This window comes from Pseudorasbora parva, chromosome 12 (assembly GCF_024679245.1).
Source record: "Pseudorasbora parva isolate DD20220531a chromosome 12, ASM2467924v1, whole genome shotgun sequence".
Classification (NCBI taxonomy): Eukaryota; Metazoa; Chordata; class Actinopteri; order Cypriniformes; family Gobionidae; genus Pseudorasbora; species Pseudorasbora parva.
The window spans coordinates 19,984,261-20,009,841 of NC_090183.1; the positions used below are offsets into that span (position 1 = coordinate 19,984,261).

General features: G+C 38.3%; 1 protein-coding gene across 1 annotated transcript in view; it reads right to left on the reverse strand.

Moving 5' to 3' along the window:
* Positions 1-19,545, reverse strand: part of nol11 (nucleolar protein 11) — a 46,781-nt gene extending 27,236 nt beyond the window's left edge. The window contains exons 1-3 of the mRNA XM_067459469.1: positions 19,366-19,545; positions 19,040-19,153; positions 18,903-18,959 (exon numbers count right to left, since the gene is read on the reverse strand). Coding sequence (XP_067315570.1) covers positions 18,903-18,959; positions 19,040-19,153; positions 19,366-19,512 — 318 coding nt within the window. The 5' untranslated portion in view covers positions 19,513-19,545. The remainder of the gene's footprint in view (positions 1-18,902; positions 18,960-19,039; positions 19,154-19,365) is intronic.
* Positions 19,546-25,581: the final 6,036 nt, after the last annotated feature.

Consider the following 25,581-nt stretch of genomic DNA (forward strand, 5'->3'; position numbering starts at 1 on the left):
TGTTGTCAAAAATATTGATACTGAAATATCTGAAAAGATACAATAGCCTACTCAGTTTCTACAGTATCGATCCCAGCTGCGCTCTCCTCTCCGACCGACCATCAGCGAGTTGAAACGCACGGCAAACGCACGGACTTTTCCTCATGACAGCGTTTTACTGTTAGTATTAGTGTGTGATCGGTCTGAATTTCGCGCATGATTGCACATAATTCTACTAATCCCCGCAGATGTAGTGCTCACATCTTAAGCAAACACACTAGGGCTGGGACGGTATGGATTTTTTTAACCACGAAGAAATTCCCGCAGTTCAGCAGTAAACCGCGTTTAATCCCGTTATATAAAAAAGAAAACAAAAAAAACAGGCCTCGCACCCTCTTTGCCCCGCAAAGATGCATCGTGCCGGTCTGTGCTTTGAGATGAATGTGGGACACAAGCTGGATACACACCATCTAGAATATCTTCATCTTCATGTTTTTTTCCTGATGTTGTTAAACGTCTGAAGAGTGAATTTTATCTTCCACAGGTCAAGACATTTAGGCTATGTTTGATTATTCACTGCTAGAGAAAACGAAAGTAAAACCGCTGCGTTTGAACTGCGCTATTCAAATAAACTTGACGCTCCTCAAGTCTAATAACAAGCACAAACTGTGTTAAATATTTCGTCTTACAGTGTTTTTCTACTTTACCACAGTAAAAGATGTGAACGGGTATAATAGACAAAAACAAAAGCAAATGAAAGGAAGAAACGTTTATAATTCCCTGCACAAATGAGTGCGGCACGAGTGAAGATTTGGGAAAAGAAACGAGATGTCCTGTGGGATAAAATGGACTAACGTTAGGCCTTTTGTTAAAATTCACGGAAATCAAAATAGCGGATGACCAGATTACAAAACAGAATTAAAAAGCTGGCAAATCTTAAATTGGGCTCAGCCTCCCGCTCTCATTCGGCATGAATCCAGAGCCTGTTTTCATGGCTGCAATGTAACATCTGCAAATGTATTTCCCTTGTAAAAGCCTTGTGCTTCACCCCTGTGGTAAAAATCACGTAAAACAGCATTCACATAAAAAAGGAGATATTAAAATAAAAAGTGCACAACTCCTCCTAAGTGGAAGCAAGCTAATTTTTCCCCTCACGTGCTAACTAGCGCGGATGAGTCCTTATTCGGGTTAGTAAAATTACAAAATGTAGTAGAAAATATATTTATGTAAAGAGATAAAATACAGAGTAGCCTATCGTAAATTATATATTTTTAAAAAAATAAAAAAATGATTAAGTGAAAATGCTGTTTTTTCTAGCAAAAAATATAAAGGCTGGAATGTAAACTTTTTTTTCTTTTCTTTTTTACGGTGATGGCGGTGACGATCTCAGACCCGCGTTAGGCATCACGTGACCGCGGTATTGTGGTAAAACGGTAACCGTCCCAGTCCTAAAACACACACAGTTATAAAGCTGCCTCTGACATACAAGTAAAACATTTGCTTCTTTTTCCAGCTTATTTTTGGTCAAATATACAAAAAAAAATCTCAGTGCACATCTTGAAGAGTATTAATGTAAACACAGTCATAAACCGTTCAGGAAGAAATGAAGAATGAGTAACAGGAACAGTGTTCAGGATCCATGAGTGCGGCAGTTCTTAAAGGGACAGCAGTCATTTGTTATTCAAAGTCAAACTACTCTTGACTGATCAACTTGTGTAACTTTAATGGTTTCATATGAAGCTATTTTTTTTTTTTACAAAAAACATTATCCAAGGTTATTTTAAATTTAATTAGCCTACTTGCGTTTTTTAATTCAGTTTCTTACCTGAATGTTAGTGTAAAGGCCATCAGAGTAGTTAAGCATTATTTTGATCATAGCTACATTATATGGTTTTATTATTACGGTATCAGGCTTTTATTTTGATAACCAAAAAACCGGAAGTATGAGAACCGAAATGTACCTGGCGAGCGCCGAAAAGACAAAAGGAAAGTTGGAAAGGTTCACGGTTAAAAACAGTTAAAACTACAAGGTTTAGCTTCAGTCAATTGGAGAACAAGGTTTGTAAAGAAATATATTTGAGCTATTTGAAATGTTTATCGTAAAATGTATAACTTTGTAATGCTATCGGATTGAAACTAGTGCAATGAGCTGTGTAACGTTCGAAATGTGATGGTAATGCATGGTTTATTTGCTTTTACTCAGCTCTTACGTTGGTTAATGACAAGGACGGCAATAAAATTCACTTAACCATCAGTTCTGGCCTTCTCAATATTGATTGGATGCTACAGTAAGAGCTTGACCACCGCCACATGCTGCACAACGGGGCTAAAGGATCCATCGGCAATTCCCGCGAAGTCCAGCAGAGGGCAGAAGTTGGTCAGAAAATAAAACAGTTCAACGAAAGGTGCTCAAAATGGAAGAATCACAGGCTGCTTCAGTAAGTCAAATGGACATAAATGAACAGATCACAAACTTACAACAAGAAATTCAAGATTTAAAAGACTCACTTAAAGACGAAATTGAGGATAGATCAAACATTATAGATTCAATCAGGTGCAAGGAACGAATCTTAACAGAGTTTCAAGACAAAGCTCAAAGCATGTCAAGTTTGCCAAGACGTTCTGAAAGAGTTAAAGTACCAACAGAAAGGATGATAACATTCCAAAGGGAAGAAATGAGTAAAAGGGAAAAAAGACTAACAACTCTTTATGAACAATGGAAAATACAGGCACGCGAAACAAGAGAAAGGTTAAAGGTAGATATCACAGACAAGGAGATGTCAGAACTCGCAGACATAATAGAGAAAAGGAGAGATGATGTATTGAAGTCATATTCAGAAATAAGAAACCAAATGGCACCATCATCTGACATAAGGAGAAAGATTGATGCATGCGATGCAGTAACTCATGACATCGTAAAGATAATTCTGGAAAGATTAAGTGGTGTTGATGAGGATTTTGATGCAGAGCGCGAAAGAACTCGTTTACGTGGACTCTTAGAGCATGAGTATGCCCAGTCCATATATGGCTCAACCGCAGGTTCAAATCGCAGCCAACGGTCCTCAGCTTCACAGCTCACAGCAAAACGAGCCGACGCAGCAGCAGAGCTAGCTGCAAAGGAAGCTGAATATGAGATCGTACTAGAGGAACAAAGACAACAGGAAAGGATAAAAGCTCTAGAGGAGGAGCACAAGAAACAAATGGCAGCTCAAACATCAGAGTTGGAACGCTTGAAAGCACAGAGGGAAGTGAAAGCAGCTCGAGCCAGGTTTGAAGCATATAACAGTTATCACAGGTGGATGATGTAAAGTCAATTAAAAGTGAACAGGTGAGCCCATATTTCACACCCACACCAGCGCTCTCTTTCATTCCTGTGCAAACAGCTCCCCCTAGTGTCAGTCAACTAGCTCAAGCAGTGCAGGACAGCATTAAACTGAACAGACTTCCCACGCCAGAACCAACAGTGTTTAGTGGCGACCCTATAAGCTTCATTGAATGGAAATCCACTTTCATATCACTGATTGAACAAAAGGGCATCTCAGCAGCAGACAAATTGTACTATTTGAAAAGATACGTAACAGGCCCAGCGCGAAAATGCCTTGAAGGCACTTTCTTTAGAAATGATGAGGAAGCATATAACGACGCTTGGCACAAACTAAACCAAAGGTACGGCCAGCCTTTCGTGATTCAGAAGGCATTTAGAGAAAGGCTATCAAATTGGCCTAAAGTGCAGTCTAGAGATGCTGATGGACTAAGGGCATTTGCAGATTTCATAAATGCATGCATGCTTGCAATGCCACATGTAAAGGGTCTACAAATACTCAATGACAGTGAAGAAAACCAAAAATTGTTGCACAAACTACCAGACTGGATAAACGCGAGATGGAACAGACAGGTAACAAAGACTTTAATGGAGGGCGGTGAGTTTCCAAGTTTTATTGCCTTTGCCTCCTTCCTCTCATTAGAAGCTGAAGTCGCCTGCAATCCAGTCACCTCCATTCATGCACTTCGCTGCACTGAAACAAACAGTGACAGAAGGAACACAAAGGAAATCAAAAGGAATAAGGCAAGTGTATATAACACAAACACCACGGAACAAAGTGATAAAAGGACAATAACAAAAATACTCAATGGCTCTCCATGCACAATGTGCCAAGGCACCCATCAACTTCACAAGTGCCCTGACCTCTTGAAAATGTCTCTAGAAAACAGAAAGAAGCATGTGAAAGACAATAGACTTTGTTATGGCTGTCTAAAACCAGGACACAGTGCTAAGGACTGCAAACGCCGCCTCACTTGTGAGACATGCACAAAGCGACACCCGACATGTCTTCATGATGAAAACTACAGGAATGGTCTGCAAAGAGAAACACGTGTGAGCACAAACCATGCAGCTCAAGGTAGCTCATCTGAAACAGCAACAGCCATGTCACTCAACGTTGCCAGATCTGAACAGTCAGTCAGCACCTCAATGATAGTTCCAGTATGGCTGTCCACTACCACTAATCCACTCAAGGAAAAGCTGGTCTATGCCTTATTAGACACACAGAGCGACACTGTATTCATTGATCAGGATGTCACACATGAGCTGCAGGCAGATGTTTGTCCAGTAAAGTTGAAACTAACAACTATGATGGGTAGAAATGCAGTTGTAAGCAGTGGAAAGGTGTCTGATCTCTTAGTGAGAGGTTATAACTCAGCCACAGTCATTAAGCTCCCCACTGCATACACAAAGGATTACATACCTGCTAACAGAGAACACATACCTACATGTGAAACAGCCAAACAATGGAGTCACTTGCTGCCGATTGTAGACGAGGTCCCTCCACTCCTCGGTTGTGAAGTAAGTCTTCTCATAGGCTATACTTGTCCTAGAGCTCTCGCACCCAAACAAGTAATCTTAGGCAAAGAAAATGAGCCATATGCCATTCACACTGATTTGGGATGGAGCATAGTTGGCAACTCGACACCATACCACGAAACCTATTCAGTGAGCAGTCTCTGTCACCGAATCATTGTTAAAGAAATCCCTCCCTCAACTCCAGCAGATGCAATACGTGTTTTGGAGAGAGATTTCAAAGAGACTGACGGGAATGAAAAGACGGTGTCACAAGAGGACTTAGTATTCCTTCAGAAACTCGAGCATGGCATAACACAGACTGAAAATGGACATTTTGAAATGCCATTACCATTTAAAGAAAGACCACAAATGCCGGATAACAGACAACTCGCCGAAACCAGGCTAAATCAGCTCAAGCGCAAATTTCTGAAAGATGAAAAATACAAAAAGGAATACATGAAATATATGAGTGACATCATCAAAAGGGGTGACGCTGAAAAGACTGATGAGGATGGACCGCCCGGAGAGACATGGTACATACCGCACCACGGCATCTATCATCCAAAGAAACCTGATCGGTTGCGCGTGGTCTTCGACTGCTCCGCCAAACACAAAGGCACCTGTCTTAATGAGCATTTACTGAACGGTCCAGATATGATCAACAACTTAACTGGTGTGCTTGTGCGCTTCAGACAGCACCAAGTAGCTCTCATGTGCGACATCGAAAAAATGTTTCACCAGTTCGAAGTCAAAGAAAATGATCGCAACTACTTACGCTTCGTATGGTGGAAAGACGAAGATATGAACAGCCAGCCACAAGCGTACAGGATGACAGTACACCTCTTTGGTGCTGTTTCATCACCCGGTTGTGCGAACTATGGACTCAAACATTTAGCCAAAGAGAACAGTTCCGCATATCCAGTTGGCTCACAGTTCGTAGCAAGAGACTTCTATGTAGACGACGGAGTCACCAGCGCAGAGACAGTAAAGGATGCTATACGACTGGCAAAGGAAGCACGTGAACTGTGTGCAAAGGGTGGACTAAGGTTACACAAATTCGTGTCCAACAACTCTGAAGTTTTAAAAAGCATTCCAGCTTCAGAGCATGCAACAGATACAAGAACAAAGGACTTGACTTTTAATGAGACACAGACTGAAAGAGCACTTGGCATTTATTGGAATGTGGAGAAGGATTGCTTTACTTTTAACATCACGCTAAAGGACCAACCACCAACCAGGCGCGGCATCTTGTCCACAGTCGCAGCAATATACGACCCCCTTGGCTTCATTGCTCCCTATGTACTCAAAGGAAAGGGGATTCTCCAAGAAATGTGTCGTCAAGGAACAGACTGGGACGACCCGCTACCTGAGCAGCTTAAGCCACGGTGGGAGTTATGGAAAGGAGATCTACACAATCTAAAAAATGTGCAAATCAGCAGATGTTATGTTCCTGCAGATTTTGGAGAAGTGGTAAAAAGAGAAATACACCACTTTTCTGATGCAAGTGCCACAGGATATGGACAGTGTTCTTATTTCAGACTCATAAACAAAAAGGAAGAGGTCCACTGTACCTTCATCATGGGCAAAGCACGCGTCTCTCCAACAAAGATCACCACGATCCCAAGGTTAGAGCTTACCGCAGCCACAGTATCAGTCGCTGTAAGTAACACGCTAAGAGAGGAACTGCTCTATAACAATATTGAAGAGTTCTTCTGGACAGACTCAAAAGTCACTCTAGGATACATAAACAACGACGCGAGGCGGTTTCACACGTTTGTTGCTAATAGAGTGCAAAAAATCCACAACAGTACCTCACTGCAACAATGGTTTTATGTGCCTACCAGCGAAAACCCAGCAGATATAGCATCCAGGGGCACATCTGTAAATGAACTGCTTTCATCTAATTGGTTCACAGGCCCTCACTTCCTGTGGGAAAAGAAAATACAGCTTCAAACAAAAGAGACCATTGTACTTACAGTAGGAGACCCAGAGGTGAGAAAGGTACAGACACTAAGCACTGCAACCGTTGAACATACAAGCCTTAGTGACCGACTCACAAGGTTCTCATCCTGGTCCCGTGCAGTCAGCGCAGTCGCACGTCTCAGACGATACCTGCTCAAAGACAAATCAAAGACACTCACAACTGTAACTGAAAGACAAAATACAGAAACTGTGATTATCAAAGACTTACAAAGACAAGCATATCAAAACGAAATCGAGACATTAAACAAAGGCAAACCACTTCCAAAGAGCAACAAAATGTACAACTTGGATGTTTTCTTAGACAGGGACAATGTGCTTAAGGTGGGAGGAAGGCTCCATCACTCATCTCTTCCCAGCTCATTTAAACATCCAACAATCATTCCCAGAGAACATCACGTCACAAAACTGATAATTGCTCATTGCCATGAGAGGGTCAATCATCAGGGAAAGGGCTACACAATGAATAGATACGATCCACGGGCTATTGGATTCCAAAGTTAAGTCAAACGGTTGCATCTTACATTCGCCAGTGTGTGTTTTGCCGGAAACAAAGGAGACCTGTGGAAGGACAAAAAATGAGACTTACCATCAGAAAGAATTGAACGCTCTCCGCCTTTCACATACTGTGGTATGGACGTTTTTGGACCGTTCCTGACCAAACAAGCAAGGAAAGAATAAAAAAGGTATGGCCTCCTCTTCACGTGCTTTTATTCACGTGCAATTCATGTTGAAATGTTAGAAGACCTATCAACGGACACCTTTATAAATGGACTCAGATGCTTTATCGCTCTAAGAGGCTCTGTCAGACAAATAAAATGTGATCAGGGTACTAACTTTGTTGGTGCCAAAAACAAACTGAGTGCAACACAAAGCGAAATTGACATCGACAAACTGACAACCTTCCTTGCAGATAATCAATGTGATTTTGTCCTAAACACACCTCATGCTAGCCACGCAGGTGGAGTATGGGAACGGCAGATACGGACTGTGAGAAACGTTCTTAATGCAACACTGGCTCTCACACCAGGTCGACTAACCGACTCCTCACTCAGAACCTTCTTATATGAAGCGGCTGCTATCGTAAACAGCCGCCCCCTTACAACAGACAGTCTCAATGATCCAAACAGCTTGGAGCCGCTAACTCCAAATCATCTCGTCACAATGAAAACATCAACTCCTCTGCCACCCCCAGGACAGTTCGTTAAGGAGGACTTATATGCACAAAAACGATGGCGTCATGTACAGTACTTGCTTGAACAATTCTGGAGCAGATGGAAAAGGGAGTACTTGCAGAACATAATGGTCAGACAAAAATGGCACAAGCCTAAAAGAAACATGCAAATAGGCGACATAGTAATGGACAAGGATGAAATGCAACCACGATCACAGTGGAAGCTTGGACGAATCTTGGACACTGTAAAAGATACAGATGGACTTGTCAGAAAGGTCAAAATAGGCTTTGCAGACAGAAATCTTAACAAAAGAGGTCAACGGGTGAACAAAATGTCTGTAGTAGAACGTCCAGTACATAAGTTAGTTCTGCTACTAGAAGATGGTAAAAGGTAAATTTGTAATGCTTAAGTGTATTGAAATGATGACGTTACAGTTGTAACATGTTTCTTAGGTTATTTCTGCATTCCGGTTATGTAACTTTAACTTGAAGAAATTATTTGTGTTTTTATATGTGTAACAGCAAATAATTTGGTGGGAGTGTAAAGGCCATCAGAGTAGTTAAGCATTATTTTGATCATAGCTACATTATATGGTTTTATTATTACGGTATCAGGCTTTTATTTTGATAACCAAAAAACCGGAAGTATGAGAACCGAAATGTACCTGGCGAGCGCCGAAAAGACAAAAGGAAAGTTGGAAAGGTTCACGGTTAAAAACAGTTAAAACTACAAGGTTTAGCTTCAGTCAATTGGAGAACAAGGTTTGTAAAGAAATATATTTGAGCTATTTTAAATGTTTATCGTAAAATGTATAACTTTGTAATGCTATCGGATTGAAACTAGTGTAATGAGCTGTGTAACGTTCGAAATGTGATGGTAATGCATGGTTTATTTGCTTTTACTCAGCTCTTACGTTGGTTAATGACAAGGACGGCAATAAAATTCACTTAACCATCAGTTCTGGCCTTCTCAATATTGATTGGATGCTACAGTTAGACCTACCTGAAAAAATAAAGCAGTCTATTTCATTTGTATCTTTTATTCTGTTGCATTTATTTGTGCTATTGTTTGTAATATGTTTATTTGTTCTTTTTTATTACTGTTTATTCGTCTTTTTAAATTAAATTTACCTTTTGAAATCAAGCTTACTTGTGCTGTGTGTAAGGTACTGCAACACAATTACCCCGTTGTAAAAAATACATTGAGTTAGCAAATATTTGTGAGAATTTTAATAGTAATTGATCAATGTTTATATATGAGAAAAAAGCTTAAAAGCTTTATCATATAAAGTGATCTCTTCAGAAGAAATTTGATGGCGGACAAAAAAAATGTATATAAAAAATATCTAATTGACAGTATATGCAGCGTTTTACGTACTATAAGAATATCCCTTAAGTTTTAGAACTGAAAACGTCCTTGTTAGTCCAATAAAAGCTTTTATTGATGCCAGGCACAGCAAACGACAGGTTTTTCAATTATGTCAAATGGAGGCAAGTACTGCCTATGCAGAAGAATATTAATGCCTACTTCATCACTGCCTTTTTAGCTCTGCCCACCGATTCACAGGTGACAGTGCAATAGAATAACTGAGAGAAAAGCACCAGGAAAGGTACATTTCACTGAAGTGAAAGGCCTTCATGACAGTGACAATGAGAGAGAAGACATCACAATTATACAATCTTATTTCAGCGAACAAGAAAAGGATGAGAAATCCTAGAAACAAGCAATCATTCAGACAGCTGTGCGATTGATCAAAAGTGATATCAAGTCCAATGTCCCATCCGTTATGGATCAGTATCTTTGAGAACAAAGTCCCTTAGCTTGACTCTGTCCTTTTGTTTGTTCCTGAGACTCTCCGTACACTTTTGAATGGTGTTTTTGTGGGTAAGGAGACAAGCCGATAGGTTGCAGGAATTTGATGGAAACCATGAATTTACCCTTCATGGAATAGGATTTGCTTCATCATACAAGGACATTTTGCATTTTGAAAAGAATGTAGCAGATTCAGTAGATGTGTTACCAGATAACATTGATGTGCTGGACATGGCACTTGTTTTTGCTGGGGACAATGTTGACCACAGCATCCTTACTATTGATCAGAGGTCTTCAACCCTGCTCCTGGGGACCCACTGTCCTGGGGACCCAAGTTTATTTCCAACCTGCTTCAACACACCTGCCTGTGTATTTTCAACAAGTGATCCTGAAGAGCTTGATTAGCTTCACCTGTCTTTGATTAGGGTTGGACCTAAACTCTGCAGGACAGTGGGTCTCCAAGAGCAGGGTTGAAGACATCTGCTATTTATAGTAAGGGGACCTTCCACTGAATGGGAATCATAGTAGCAATCACTACAGGGTGAAAAAAGGACCATGACAAACGGGTTTCTGCTCCCACATCAATCATGGTGTGGATTGGAAAGGAAGGTGACATGAACACAGTGGATTGGGGATGGAAACTGGTGGACAACTGGTTCCTGCCAGTTATGACCAGTAAGACTGCTGCCCCAGAAAGTCTCCTACAGATAAATAAATGAGGCATTTACATACCGCTCTCATATGTACTACTGCACACCCAAAGCACTTTACACATGTCAGGGGTCTCTCCTTAACCACCATTAGTGGGTAGCTCCATTTGGATGATGTGATGGCAGCCACAGTACAACAGTGCCAGTAAGGGCCATGATTGGTAAGGGCCAATGAAGGAAATTTGGCCAGGACACCGGGGTTACACCCATACTCTTTATGAGAAGTGTCATGGGAGATTTAATGACCACAGAGAGTCAGGACCTCAGTTTAACATCTAATCCGAAGGACGATGCTTGTTACAGTACAGTGCCCCCATCACTATACTGGGGTGTTAGGACCCACACAGACCAAAGGGTGAGAGCCCCTGCTGGCCTCACTAATACCTCTACCAGCAGCTACCTAGTTTTTCCCAGTTGGTCTCCCATCCATGTACTGACCAGGCTCAACCCTACTTAGCTTTAGTGGGAAACCAGTCGTGGGCTACAGTGTGATATGGCTGCTGGCAAATGATCCACTGTAATTACACAACTGGCTGCTGAACACAACGGTGCAGTTGCAGGGCATATGGACTACCATGCATGAACCAGAGAAACCACCAATACTACACATCAAAAACCCCAGTGTTAAATTAACCCTCACCAGATTTTGGCTGCATTTACACTGCAGGTCTTGATGCACAATTCCGATTTGGTGACTATATCCGATTTTTTTGACGACCCGCTTACATCTTTTCAAAAGCGACCCGTATCCGATATTTGCATTTACACTGTACACTGGGAAAACAGCCCAAGACGTTCTTAACCAGTGAAAGGAAGTAAAACAGTGCGATATGCGATGGACGCAGACAAAATGATTGCACAATGTTTTGCTGTCTGCACTGTTCTACACATCTTTAAAGTCTGCAAAACATTTCTCTCTTAAGGCGGAGAAAAAGAGGAAAGCCCTTGACAGGGTTGCCAGGTTTTCACAACAAAACCCGCCCAATTGCATCTCAAAACTGTGTTAAAGTAGCCCAATGCCGCATGAAAACTGCAGACTTGGCAACACTGGATCGCAGTTAGTGTCCACCTGAGTTGACGTCATTCGCCTCCGTTCTTTTTTCAATGACGTACGACTCTCATTTACTGGGGAATATCCGATTTGACCGCTTACATGGCAGACGCAAATGCACGCATCCGAATCATATCGGATTTATTACCACATATGAGTGAGGCCTGAATCCGATCTGAGGATATCAGAATTCATCCGTTTTTTTAACTGCTTACACATTCACATATCCGATCTGAGCCACATGAGAGGAAAGGGGGAGAAAAAAAAAAAATTCGGAATTGGGTCACTTGAACAATGCAGTGTAAATGGGGCCTTTGAGTCCACACCCAGGAGTGTTAAAAGTAACACTGAAACGGTGTTAAAGTTAGAGATAATTAAGTGATTAATTGAGTAATGATTGACTGTTGGTGATGAACACCTACTGTTAACAAGCACAATCACTGAAGGGAAGAATCACCTTTTTACGTGACCATTATGGGGTTCAGTATTTGCTTTAGTTTTAATTTTTAATATAAGATTTTGTCTGTGACAAACCAAGAGAAAATGTATCCAAAACAGGTGTTTTTGGTTATGTTGTGACATAAATATGATCAAAGATTGGGCTGAGAATAGTCCCAGTTAACTGCATGATGATTATGCCACTATCAAAATATAACGACACCTGAAGACATTTTCTCTGTGCTTGATTTGCCGCAACAAGTTTGTTTTTCTAAACACAGTTGAAGCATTCAGGGAAAAAAATAATGTTTTAAAAGTAAAAGTCAGAAGCTCAACTACAGCAAACACTAATCACCATAATATGCTGATGTACTTGTTAAGAGCAGGTGTTCATCACTAATTGTCAATAACCACTCAATCATTTAATTATCTCATTTACATTAACACTGCTTCAAAGTTATTTTAACACATGAGTGTGGAGTTTGCTGTGTAGGCAAAATTATATGAGAAAGGAGAAATATGCAATTACTTAATGGGAATTGTACTTATTTTTTGCATAAATATGCTTGTAACCAATTGCCTTAATATATAACTGTACTTGTAATCACTTATGCAGATATGCTAATTAGAATATGACATGGCCAAAACATGTATCATGCACCAGTATTCCTGGTCTAGGAGGAATACAAATTCTACAAATGGTCATTTTAAGAACCTGACTGCCACCGTTTTGAAAATGGGGACTTTATTGAAGTCAAACTTTGGTAAACTTTTAGTATGTTTTTAAGTACATCTGATACTACTGTATACCACTGAGAAACCTTGTGTTTGATTTTTTTGGGGGTCAAACCATATTTGCAGCTGACTATAAATGGTAAACCCCTTTCAGCTTTGGTGGACACAGGTTATTCCCATACACTGGTACAGGCCCAATATATACCCAGAGATTCCTGGAGTGAAGGAGAGACAGTAACAATGTGTTGTGTGCATGGGGATAGCATGACTCAACATGGGCGTAGGTTCAGGGGGGGACGCTAGGTACTAATCCCAATCAATATTTTTAGATGGCAAAAATCTCCCCACCAATATTTTAGCGTGCTGCTATATGGATCGATTCCGACGGCCAGGACAAAACAGATGAAATGGTTTCCACTGGAATCGTCACGCATTTACAAGCAAAATGACGCGTCCCGTATCAAACTAATACCGGACGCGATGCACAAGATTGCATTTTAGCGGCTTTGCTGCCATAGCGACAGTGTCTCAAGAACGTGCGCTGGAAACTTGCGGGGTTTTGTCGAGCTCGAGTCCACCATTTGAACGCAAGAGAATTTCCAGATATAGGGCTGAATAGGGTCTGCATATCAATGGGTCTGTCTAGTGACTTACGATGAACCTAAGGCAAAATGCACATTTTGCAGAGAAGCATTTCAGTGTCTCAGACTGTATGGCTTAAAGCAGCAGCGCTGACACATCCTTGGTTCTAAAGGTAGGTCTATAGTTTTTTTTTTTTTATGGATAATATGGTAATATAATATTCCACACATTATTAAAACTTGGCAGTCTTTTTTTTTCTAGACATTAGACCAGTTAATTAATAGATTATAGCCTAATTAATGTTATCATTTAACTATAGCCAGGCTATATTAATAATTAATCCGGTCATATAAAGTTTGACATTTAAAAAATATTTAGATAAAAATGGGATAAAAATAATTACATAATATAATCATAATAGTAAATTAATAAAGAAAATTAAACATTTTTGAATTGTCAGAATTGACGGCTTAAAGAGAACAAAAATAAGCCCAAAAATTTAAAAAACCTGTCAATTTCCTCACCCTCAAGTTGTTCCAAACCTGTATACATTTCTTTGTTATGTTGAATAGCCTACATAGGAAGCCACATATCTACCATGGAAGTAAATGTGCCCCAAAAGCAACCTAGTTAAAAAAATTCTTCAAAATATGTTCTTTTGTGTTCAGCAGAAGAAAGAAAATCATACAGGTTCGGAACATCATTTGGAGGAGTAAATTATGACAATTTTCATTTTTGGGTGAGCCATGCCTTTAAAGTGCACCAAATAGGCTACTAAAGAGTTCTTTAGAAATAAATAAAATAATCCAATGTAAAATAATATAAAATATGTTCTAACACAAATTAACTTATTTTCAATATAAAAAGTGATTGTGGACTGGATTTTTTTACTTTTCTTGGGCATGTCAAAGATTATTAACAACACTGGCTTTGATGCATTGTTAGTTTTTGTGCAGCATCAGATTCACTTTTTTTTCTCCCTCATTTATATGCAGTTATTAAACCACATTCCAAATTAGGCCTGCACGATATTGGAAAAAAATTACATTGCGATATTTTTTTCCCCAACGATATATATTGCGATATTGAGAGCCATCAATCCAGGCTAAAGTCAATAATTACCATTCCGTGATATTAATAATTTCACTAATAAGCAAGCTTCATTACAAGTGACAAAAAGAAATGTTGGAAAATATGTGCAAACATGAAACTAAACTTCCAGTAGGTGGCAGCAGGTCTTAACAAACGTCTTAACAAGTGAGTCACTGAGTCGTTCATTCAAACGATTCATTCGAACGCTGAATTGTTCACACTTGTTGCTATGAGTGAGACGTGTTACGGGTCTGCTATGAACGATTATCACTGCTGAAATAGAACAACAACACTAAATATTGCATCTAAAAATGTAAGTGACTAAGTGAATGTTAATTAGTTGTTTATGGAGCTGTCATATCAGTGTCATTTTCAGTCGTGATGGTATTCAGGAAAACGCTCTAGTGTTGTGATTTCTCCTCGAGAGGCTGCACGAGCGTCAACAGTGCGACCTTATTATCATCAGTTCATTATATATTATTATCCACAATCGATCGCCACTTACACTAAACCAATGCACAAACATTCTTGCATTTTGGTGATTCACTAGTTATTTTTTTGTTTTAATCAGGCACTTGTTCGTCAGTCAAGTAAAATTACCTTTCACTTGTCCCTTCAAAACACCCACATGTCCTGGACAAGCGTTAATGTCGAGCCCTGCTTTGTATTCGTCGTAAAGAGATTTGTTGTGCCGTTTTAAGTGATCAAACAAATTGGTGGTGGTTTTCTTGTTTTGTGGCCACAAGACACCATGCAAAGTACCTCTTTTTGTTCAACATCCTCCTTTATGTTGCCAAAATAGTCCCAAAAAGATAATTTCTGGTACGAACCTTTTTTTCCCCCTATTCGGATCCTCTTCGTCGCGCATTTTAGCCGGGAATGTTTGGCCGTGAGCGATGAGCAGCGACACAGCGAACCAGTCACTGAGCAGGCATGAGGAACGTGCATGTCACTCCAGCAACACACTCGTGTTTACTGTGTGCTTCCTTAATACACCATGGGCTACTACCATAGACCGTAAAAAAATACTACTACCCTTCACATCGCATGTTCCGGCGATGTGACTATCGCACAAGCGCGCACATCGCGATGTCGATGTTAAAACAGAATATCGTTCAGCCCTATTCCAAATTATTATGTAAATTGGATGCAAGTGTCAAACAAAAATAAAATAAAAATGAATTAAACTCATGGATTGTATTGTGTCCCAGTGTTCTTCAGATCACTGAAATTAATCTTAGACACCTGTGATAATTAGTTTGCCAGATGAGCCCAATTAAAAGTACTTGAGAATGATGTTCCACATTATTAAGCAGGCCACAGGTTTCAAGCAAAATGGGAAAGAAAAAGGTTCTCTTTGCTGCTGAAAACAGTCAAATAGTAAAATGCCTTGGACAAGGTATGAAAGCAATAGATTTTTCACAAAAACTTGAGCGTGATCATCGTACTGAAAAAGGGTTTGTGGCTGATTCAGAGTACACACGGGTTCGTGCAGATAAAGGCAAAACGAGGAAGGTTTCTACCAGACAAATTCATCGGATTAAGAGAGGAGCTGCTAAAATGCCATGACAAAGCAGCAAACAGGTATTTGAAGCTGCTGGTGCCTCTGGAGTCCCGCGAACCTCAAGGTGTAGGATCCTCCGAGGCTTGCAGTTAGGCCTGTTGCGATAGTCAATAAATTAATCAATTAATTGCATTAAAATCAATTAATCGCAAAAAAAAAGAGCTTGATAATTTTTCCGGCCACGATAATTTCCATTTGCTTTCTTGTTTGTTTTCCTCGTCTCTCGCTGACTGCACGCACCTCGTCTGTTTGGGGATGCGTTTATAAACTTATGAGACGTCATGCTCGGCCGAATTCGGCTGAACTCGTGGCTCTTCGGTTGCGGAGCCGCACGCATAGTTAAAAAATTTGACATCTACATCATCTGTTCACTACGTGAATATATAGTAAAGTGTCATTTATTTCTGTGATCAAAGCTGAATTTATCTAGCTCGGCTCTGCCCTCCATTTTCCTTCAGTACTACGTCTGGGACTGCTGTGTAGTCTGATGCTGCGTCCCGTACATTGCCTTTACTGCAGTCTGTCTGATTATTGTCAAACAAAAGATGAGGAATCACTCACTGCTCTAGATTGAATTGCTTTTGTAAGGATTAGTCTTTAATTTAAACAGTTAAATATGCAGCTATTTTACATTTGATTAGCCCACTTTATTCATTTTCTCTACCTAAAAACTAATGTTAGACCTATAAAAACCTGAAAACCATTGTTAATTACACTTCAATCAAATTACACTTCAAATATTTTTCCCCAAAGTTAGTTTGGCATTGTAGTCAGTTATCATCACAATGATTTCATTTCAATTGTTCGTTTTTTTAAATAAGTTTAGTTTTAGTTAATTATTTGATGCTATAAAACGGCTGTGTGATGTCATGATTGAGAGCTGAGATCAAGGTCTTCTCTGAGTGAAGTTGTCACTGAGGCACTAACAGACTTTTTTCTGGATTTTTGGGAGCAGATTATTTAATTTAATTTCCATAACTGTTTATTTCACACCAACATAATTAATTGTTCTGCATCTGTGAGAGTATGGGTGTGCTTTTGATATCGCCATTGTACTTCCTGCTCTGCGCAACTCCGGTCCCGGACTTTTTTTATATTTACTGTTGCACTAAAATTCAAAAGTGAAGAATTTATGTTATTTATTTACTTGATTGTTCAAGCTACCTTACAGAAGTGCTCTGTTTGTTAGAGTTGTTGAATGTTAAAATAAGGTGAATAAAATATAAAATAAGGAACATCCTGGTTCGTTTTTTCGCTCTTCTTTATTTTTTTAAAAAATATATTATAGAAGTATCGGATCGGGACTCTGTATCGGCAGATACTCAAAATCAAATGACTCGGACTCAAGGGCAAAAAAACCTGATCGGGACATCCCTAATTTTAACATGGGGCTCAATGAGATTTTGCTCCCTTCTGGACCATGTCCCTAGTGGCCAATTGAGGAATTGCAGTTTACATTACTTCCGTATTGGCTTCACGAGAGATTGCGGGAGGTTGCCGCTTGGTTTTAACAGAAATGAGAGACTATAAATTTTGATCTCCTAAATGCAAGTTGTCATAGTTTTGGAACATACCAGCTTATTCATAACTTTAAGGTTAACACAGTCATACTAAAAGCTAAAAATATTCAATTTTGATTTCAGCGGACCTTTAAAGAGACGGTCCTGCATTTAAAGCAGCACTAGGTAACTTTTCAACCTTCATAATATATATTTTCAAGACTCTTGTGATGATACATCGACTTACAATAGGTTGAATGACACATCTGCCACAGCCTGACAGGCTCTGTATCGTTTTTTTTTCATCATACTTTTAAACTTTGGGTTTCGGGTAGTAACACGAGAACAAAAAGAACTACAAAATTCTACTGCTTTGCGGCATATACATCACTTCCACCACCACCCCCACTCCCTTACATTCGGACGTGAAGCCCAATTATAGTTTGTTGTCCGTTTTCTAATCCTGTCCAAAGCAGCACTGAAACATAAGAAAGCAAAGGGTTTTTTGGAGGAAAGCAATAAGAGGAAACGAAAAAGTGAGGGATTAAAGGCAGGACGAGGAACAACATTGGGCCAGCGTTTGCTCGTTGGCGTAAGCTGAAGGAGGCGTGCCCGACCGATGCTGACTCGGCTCTCATGCTTGCTTTGGTTATTACCTAACGTTCCCACTCAAACATTGAATTGAAGTATCATAGATTCTGTAAAACGGTAACCAATAGACTATATAGGCTACTACAATGACGCTGGCTTGTAAACGTGAACGTAAACGTGATCATTTGGCGTTTGAAAAAAATAAAACCAATGAAGTTATATTCATATGACATGCTGAAACGTATGCCACTGTACCTGGGGTGAAGACATTTCACACGCGACGCAAGCAGAACAACTGCATGTGAACTTCTGTATTGTTTTCAACCCGCGGGTCCCGCTTTTATGAAGTTATTTGGCCCGCCCCGCACCATTGTATACATTTTTACAACCTGCCCCGCGACCATTAAATAGACATACGGGGTACGCAGGTTATCAGACGACCCGCTTCTCACTAGTTCAGGGCTATCATGGTTTTCATGTCAACAAATGCACGCGCGATGGCATCCTCTGATGTAAGAGGACAGAGTTTTCGACAGTAGTAGAGGACAATATTTTTTCCCAAATGTAGGGGGACCCCGAGGGCAAAAGTTACCTAGTGCTGATTTAAATAAACAAAAATGATTGTCACAACAAAAAAAAGATACACAACACAGCAGTTGGAAGCGAGGTGGCCAAAGGGGTGGCCAAGCTTAGGCCACCCCCTAGCTCCACCCCTGGTCTGAAGTCCACACAATCTCCTCTCGAATTGGAACAGTAACGTTACCTGGGCAGCGACTGATGACCTTTAACAAGTCCACAAGTACAGACAAGAACACATATTGAGAACGACCAAAGTCGCCTGGCAAAGTACTTACTGTCGCTTTGAAAGCCTTTTCCATGTTGACATCATGTTCTTTCCAAACTCTGACAACCTAAAACACACAAAAAAGCATAGCAAGTTCTTGACATGAGAAACTTTATTTTTATGAGAAACTAATTTAGGTATCCTTACCCTGTCATCAGTTACAACCACATATTCCTGGGACTGCGTATTAAACACAGCGGGGCAGGTGATTTTCTGCCCCTGTTTTACTGTCCAACTTCCAGTAGGCTTCTGATCAGACACCTGGTAATCAAGATACCGGTTAACAGTTACACAAACAGCTACAAAATCTCTTACGAAATAACATGGAATTAATAAAATAACATTTGTTGCCGTTGGAAAATTTCTTGTTTATGATGTAGCACGCTAGAATTTAAGCACACTAAAATTTAACCCCGCACCGCGTGCGATCAATTCTTGTAAGACAAAGAGTATTTGTATCTAACTTATTTTACCTTGTAAACAGTAACAGATCTCAAAGAGTCAGTGACGAGAACATGGTCGATATCTCTGCCCAATTCAATCCCAATAACTCCTGAATTCGAGGAATTTTGCGCTGGCCCAACTCCACAGAGCATGTATCCCTCGTACAGCGCTGCCATGTTTCTTTACATACGCACGCTCGAGTGTTTCCTTTTTTTCTACTACTACGCAAAGGCGTTGACAAACCAACTTGTGTATTTAACGCCGCCAACTGGGCTGGAGTGAGAAGAATTTGTGGGTGGAGAAGCGGCGAACAGACAACGCCAGCTATGGTCCTATCCCCCACGTTAGGCAACAATTTTATATATATATATATATATATATATATATATATATATATATATATATATATATATATATATATATATATATATATATATATATATATATATATATATATATGGCCGAAATTCACTGGGCGGACTGTAATTTGGAGATGTGTTTAATTTTTTGCACAGTTTAAGATAGGCCACCATCTAATTAAGTGGGCCTTATGTTAGGTGACGGAAATATCGACAGGGATCGTTTTGACAATGTTGTCATCTCAAAATAGGCTTGTTTGAGATGCGCCTTGCCTCGCCTGAAAAAAAGGCGAGACCATAGACTGTAAAAATAGAGACTAGGCGGCTGCAGTGAGGGGAGGAGAGAAAAAAGTTCAGGCAAGCCGGACAGTTCTCTCTTCTCGTAGTGGATCAGACACCTGCGAGATTAGTTGCGGATATCGCGGGATTCACACTCGTGCGCTCTGTTGCTGATAAACTGGGTGTAATTTAAGTTCTGTTGCTTTTATATGAAAATAAATATTATGAACAAGACATCCAAAGTTTTGTTATTTATTTCCATTCGAACGGCTTGTTTATCAAGCATTTTTACTTTAATTACATACATGTTTTTATATAGGCTATTTTTATTAATATGACAACAATCACATAACCAACAGAGAGATCGCACTCTCTGAGAGTTTGAGAATATCCACACATAATTGATACACATAAAAACATGATATCAGAGTTTTAAAATCAAATATTTTTTTAAAAAAGAACCATACATCGCGGTTGTTTAAACCAATAAGCATTAAGCTGTGTCAGCAAGTCGTTTCCCATCATGCTTTTGCTCCGCGCAGTCGGTGGAGAGCAACTGCGCTCGACTGCAGAATCCGACACATCTATCGCAAGCCATTTTAGCATTTAAACCTTTGTCTGACTATCTATAAATATATTTAAAGATAGTAACAATTGTATTTTGACTGTAAATATTACTGTTTTAACTATTTTCGATTACATAAATGCAGCCGTGGTGAGCAGAATACTAAACATTAAAAAAGCTGCATTATACTTTATTGTCAATAAATAGCCTACATTGAGATGACTTAAAAAACACACATAAAGCATATATTGTCGCAATCGTCTGATTGTCGTCGTCACGTTTCATCACTCATAACGATTGTTTTCCTTCAGCTGCAGCTCCAGCTTGACAGGGTATTACGAATCCACTTTTGGACTTTCTGTGAGAGCGCCCTCCTCATAGTAAGATTCGGAAAAAATTACAGGTCATGCATAGATAATTTTTTTGTCTCTGAATGATGTATTCACATTGGTTTCTATGTAAATACACTTGCCCCTGACCTCAAGAAGTGCGCTATCAACCGAGTTTAGAGAAGGCTGTCGTTAGCGTCCCTGTTAACTTGCCCACCCCCGCACAGGGTAACACCGGTTCGAATCCCGCTCGGAGCGGGTCGACTCGACTAGGATCGGTGAGACCCAGTAAAAGTGCGGGGGACGAAAATACATTTTATTAAAATTGAGGGGGACATATCGCAAGCCATTTTAACATTTAAACCTTTGTCTGACTATCTATAAATATATTTAAAGATAGTAACAATTGTATTTTGACTAGTGATAATTATAATTCGACTAGTCAAAATGACAATTAGAGATATCTGCAATTATAATTGCACTAGTAAGAAATATGATTCGAGATATCTCTAAATACATTTTGACTAGTCAAAACTCTATTAAAAGGTGTGTTCGACATCGGCTGCGGCTGGATGCATGCGATCGGCGAGAGTAGCCGAGTGCAGGCGGGGAGGAGCTGCAAACGGAGACGTGAAGTCGGACACTTTCTGCTTCCCGTGGTGACGCTTGAGCTGTGTTTGCAAACTTTATCACAGCTGAAGTTAAATAAATGCAATATTTCTCAAATACACAGATGTTTCAAATGATATTTTCATCCAATACTTTATATACTGCTTAATAAAGCGCCTATTTGGATAAGATTAAAGGTTCAACATATAAACCACACTATCAATGACGTCAATGATATCTGTAATGACGTCAGAGATATCTTCAATAGACGCGTCACACATACGCAAAGGTAATTAGAGATATCTCTAATTCAATTTCGACTAGTCACAACTCTATTTTAAGATATCTGAATTGTACCTGCTCCTAGTCAAATCTGCGCTGTTGTGTAGGGTTGTGACGTGAGGAAACTTTCCACCAATAATCGACGAGTGACAACATTTGGATGCATATGATTAAATGTCTCCAGCAGACCCAGTCAAAAACATTTAAGAATGATTTTTAAAAGATTACAGGTTAATAAATGTTTAAATAACATTGACATGATGTAGCTACTGATTACATTGATTAGTACATTGCGTTGTGTTTACTCGTGTCATAAAGGTAATAATCCACAAGGTGGGAGTGGTGTGTTGTATTATAGCAAAAGATCTGCGATGTGATATTCTGCTGTGTTGAGTGATGAGCACCAGTGTGTTGAAAAGTTATTTTAAAATGATAACATATGTAATGTTGCACCAGAAATAAGGCCAAATGCTTAGCTTTAAATGTGTTCGTTTGGGAATAAAAACTAACACAATTTAATCCACAGCATGCACATCTCAACATTATTTATTACTTTAATATATAGCCTAGAATAAGAAAACGACCTTCTTGATCTTCTCAGCCATATTATATGTCACTTTTACACATGTCCCAGGTACATTTTTATTTTCATACGTTTGATTTCCTTCTCTATAAAGGAGCTTAAAATGACCAAAGACGCAGGACTTTTATTATACAATTCTTAAACAAAATGGCAGATGACAACGGTTTCCGCGGTAGGATTGGTTAATAAAATGTTTAAGGTGTGGCTTAGCTAAGGCATATTTGCATGCATGTTTAAGATATCTATAAAGGAGTTTTGACTAGTCAGAATGTTAATTCCAGATATCTACATTTATATTCTTCCTAGTCACAAAGCTAATTGCAGATATCTCCAAAGAAAGATCTGTCTAGTCAAAAATCAGACAGAGATATCTATAATTAAATTGCAGATATCTTTAAATGAGTTTCGACTAGGAAGAATTCCAATTCAAGATATCTCGTATTAAGTTTTGCCTAGACAAAAATCCAATTCAAGATATCTTCAATTATAATTTGACTAGTAATAAATTATTTGCAGATATCTACAAATGTATTTTAGATATCTTTAAATTTGATGAATTAAAGATATCTTAAATGTGATTATGACTAGTCAAAACCCAGTTAGAGATATCTCTAATTATAATTTTTACTAGTAATAATTCAGTCAGAGATATCTCTAATTTAATTATGACTAGTGCAATTGTAATTTGAGATATCTCTAATTAGAATTATGCCTAGTATTAAATCAATTAAAGATATCTTTAATTACAATTTCTACTAGTCAAAACTCATTTGAAGATATCTGGAAATATTTTCCAATGGAAGTCAATGGAAGAATGTGACTAGTCAAAATAGCATTATAGATATCTTGAATGTATATTATGACTAGTCAAATTAACATCGTAGATATCTTCAATCCATATTATGACTAGTCACAATCACATTGTAGATATCTGGAACTGGAATTATGACTAGTCAAAACTGATTTATGACTAGTATGCGAAGGTGTATTTAATGCTAAAACGGCTTGCCATAGATATCTATAATTAAATTGCAGATATCTTTAAATGAGTTTTGACTAGGAAGAATTCCAATTCAAGATATCTCGTATTAAGTTTTGCCTTGACAAAAATCCAATTTAAGATATCTACAATTATAATTTGACTAGTAATACATTATTTGCAGATATCTACAAATGTATTTTAGATATCTTTAAATTTGATGAATTAAAGATATCTTAAATGTGATTATGACTAGTCAAAAACCAGTTAGAGATATCTCTAATTATAATTTTTACTAGTGCAATTGTAATTTGAGATATCTCTAATTAGAATTATGCCTAGTATTAAATCAATTAAAGATATCTTTAATTACAATTTCTACTAGTCAAAACTCATTTGAAGATATCTGGAAATATTTTCCAATGGAAGTCAATGGAAGAATGTGACTAGTCAAAATAGCATTATAGATATCTTGAATGTATATTATGACTAGTCGAATTAACATTGTAGATATCTTCAATCCATATTATGACTAGTCACAATCACATTGTAGATATCTGGAACTGGAATTATGACTAGTCAAAACTGATTTATGACTAGTATGCGAAGGTGTATTTAATGCTAAAACGGCTTGCCATACAGAATGTTAATTCCAGATATCTTCATTTATATTCTTCCTAGTCACAAAGCTAATTGCAGATATCTCTAAAGAAAGATCTTTCTAGTCAAAAATCAGACAGAGATATCTATAATTAAATTGCAGATATCTTTAAATGAGTTTTGACTAGGAAGAATTCCAATTCAAGATATCTCGTATTAAGTTTTGCCTAGACAAAAATACAATTCAAGATATCTTCAATTATAATTTGACTAGTAATAAATTATTTGCAGATATCTACAAATGTATTTTAGATATCTTTAAAATTGATGAATTAAAGATATCTTAAATGTGATTAGGACTAGTCAAAAACCAGTTAGAGATATCTCTAATTATAATTTTTACTAGTAATAATTCAGTTAGAGATATCTCTAATTTAATTATGACTAGTGCAATTGTAATTTGAGATATCTCTAATTAGAATTATGCCTAGTATTAAATCAATTAAAGATATCTTTAATTACAATTTCTACTAGTCAAAACTCATTTGAAGATATCTGGAAATATTTTCCAATGGAAGTCAATGGAAGAATGTGACTAGTCAAAATAGCATTATAGATATCTTGAATGTATATTATGACTAGTCAAATTAACATTGTAGATATCTTCAATTCATATTATGACTAGTCACAATCACATTGTAGATATTTTAATTGCAATAACGACTAGTCAAAATTGCAGAGAAGATATCTGGAACTGGAATTATGACTAGTCAAAACTGATTTGTGACTAGTATGCGAAGGTGTATTTAATGCTAAAACGGCTTGCCATAATTCTGACTAGTCAAAACTCATTTATAGATATCTTAAACATGCATGCAAATATGCCTTAGCTAAGCCACACCTTAAACATTTTATCAACCAATCCTACCGCAGAAACCGTTGTCATCTGCCATTTTGTTTAAGAATTGTTTAATAAAAGTCCTGCGTCTTTGGTCATTTTAAGCTCCTTTATACAGAAGGAAATCAAACGTATGAAAATAAAAAATGTACCTGGGACATGTGTAAAAGTGACATATAATATGCTGAGAAGATCAAGAAATTTGTTGTCTTATTCTAGGCTATATATTAAAGTAATAAATAATGTTGAGATGTCCATGCTGTGGATTAAATTGTGTTAGTTTTTATTCCCAAACAAACATATTAAAAGCTAAGCATTTGGCCTTATTTCTGGTGCAACATTACATATGTTATAATTTTAAAATAACTTTTCAACTCACTGGCGCTCATCACTCAACACAGCAGAATATCACATCGCGGATCATTTGCTATAATACAATACACCACTCCCACCTTGTGGATTATTACCTTTATGACACGAGTAAACACAACGCAATGTACTAATCAATGTAATCAGTACCTACATCATGTCAATGTTATTTAAACATTTATTAACCTGTAATCTTTTAAAAATCATTCTTAAATGTTTTTGACTGGGTCTGCTGGAGACATTTAATCATATGCATCCAAATGTTGTCACTCGTCGATTATTGGTGGAAAATTTCCTCACGTCACAACCCTACACAACAGCGCAGATTTGACTAGGAGCAGGTACAATTCAGATATCTTAAAATAGAGTTGTGACTAGTCGAAATTGAATTAG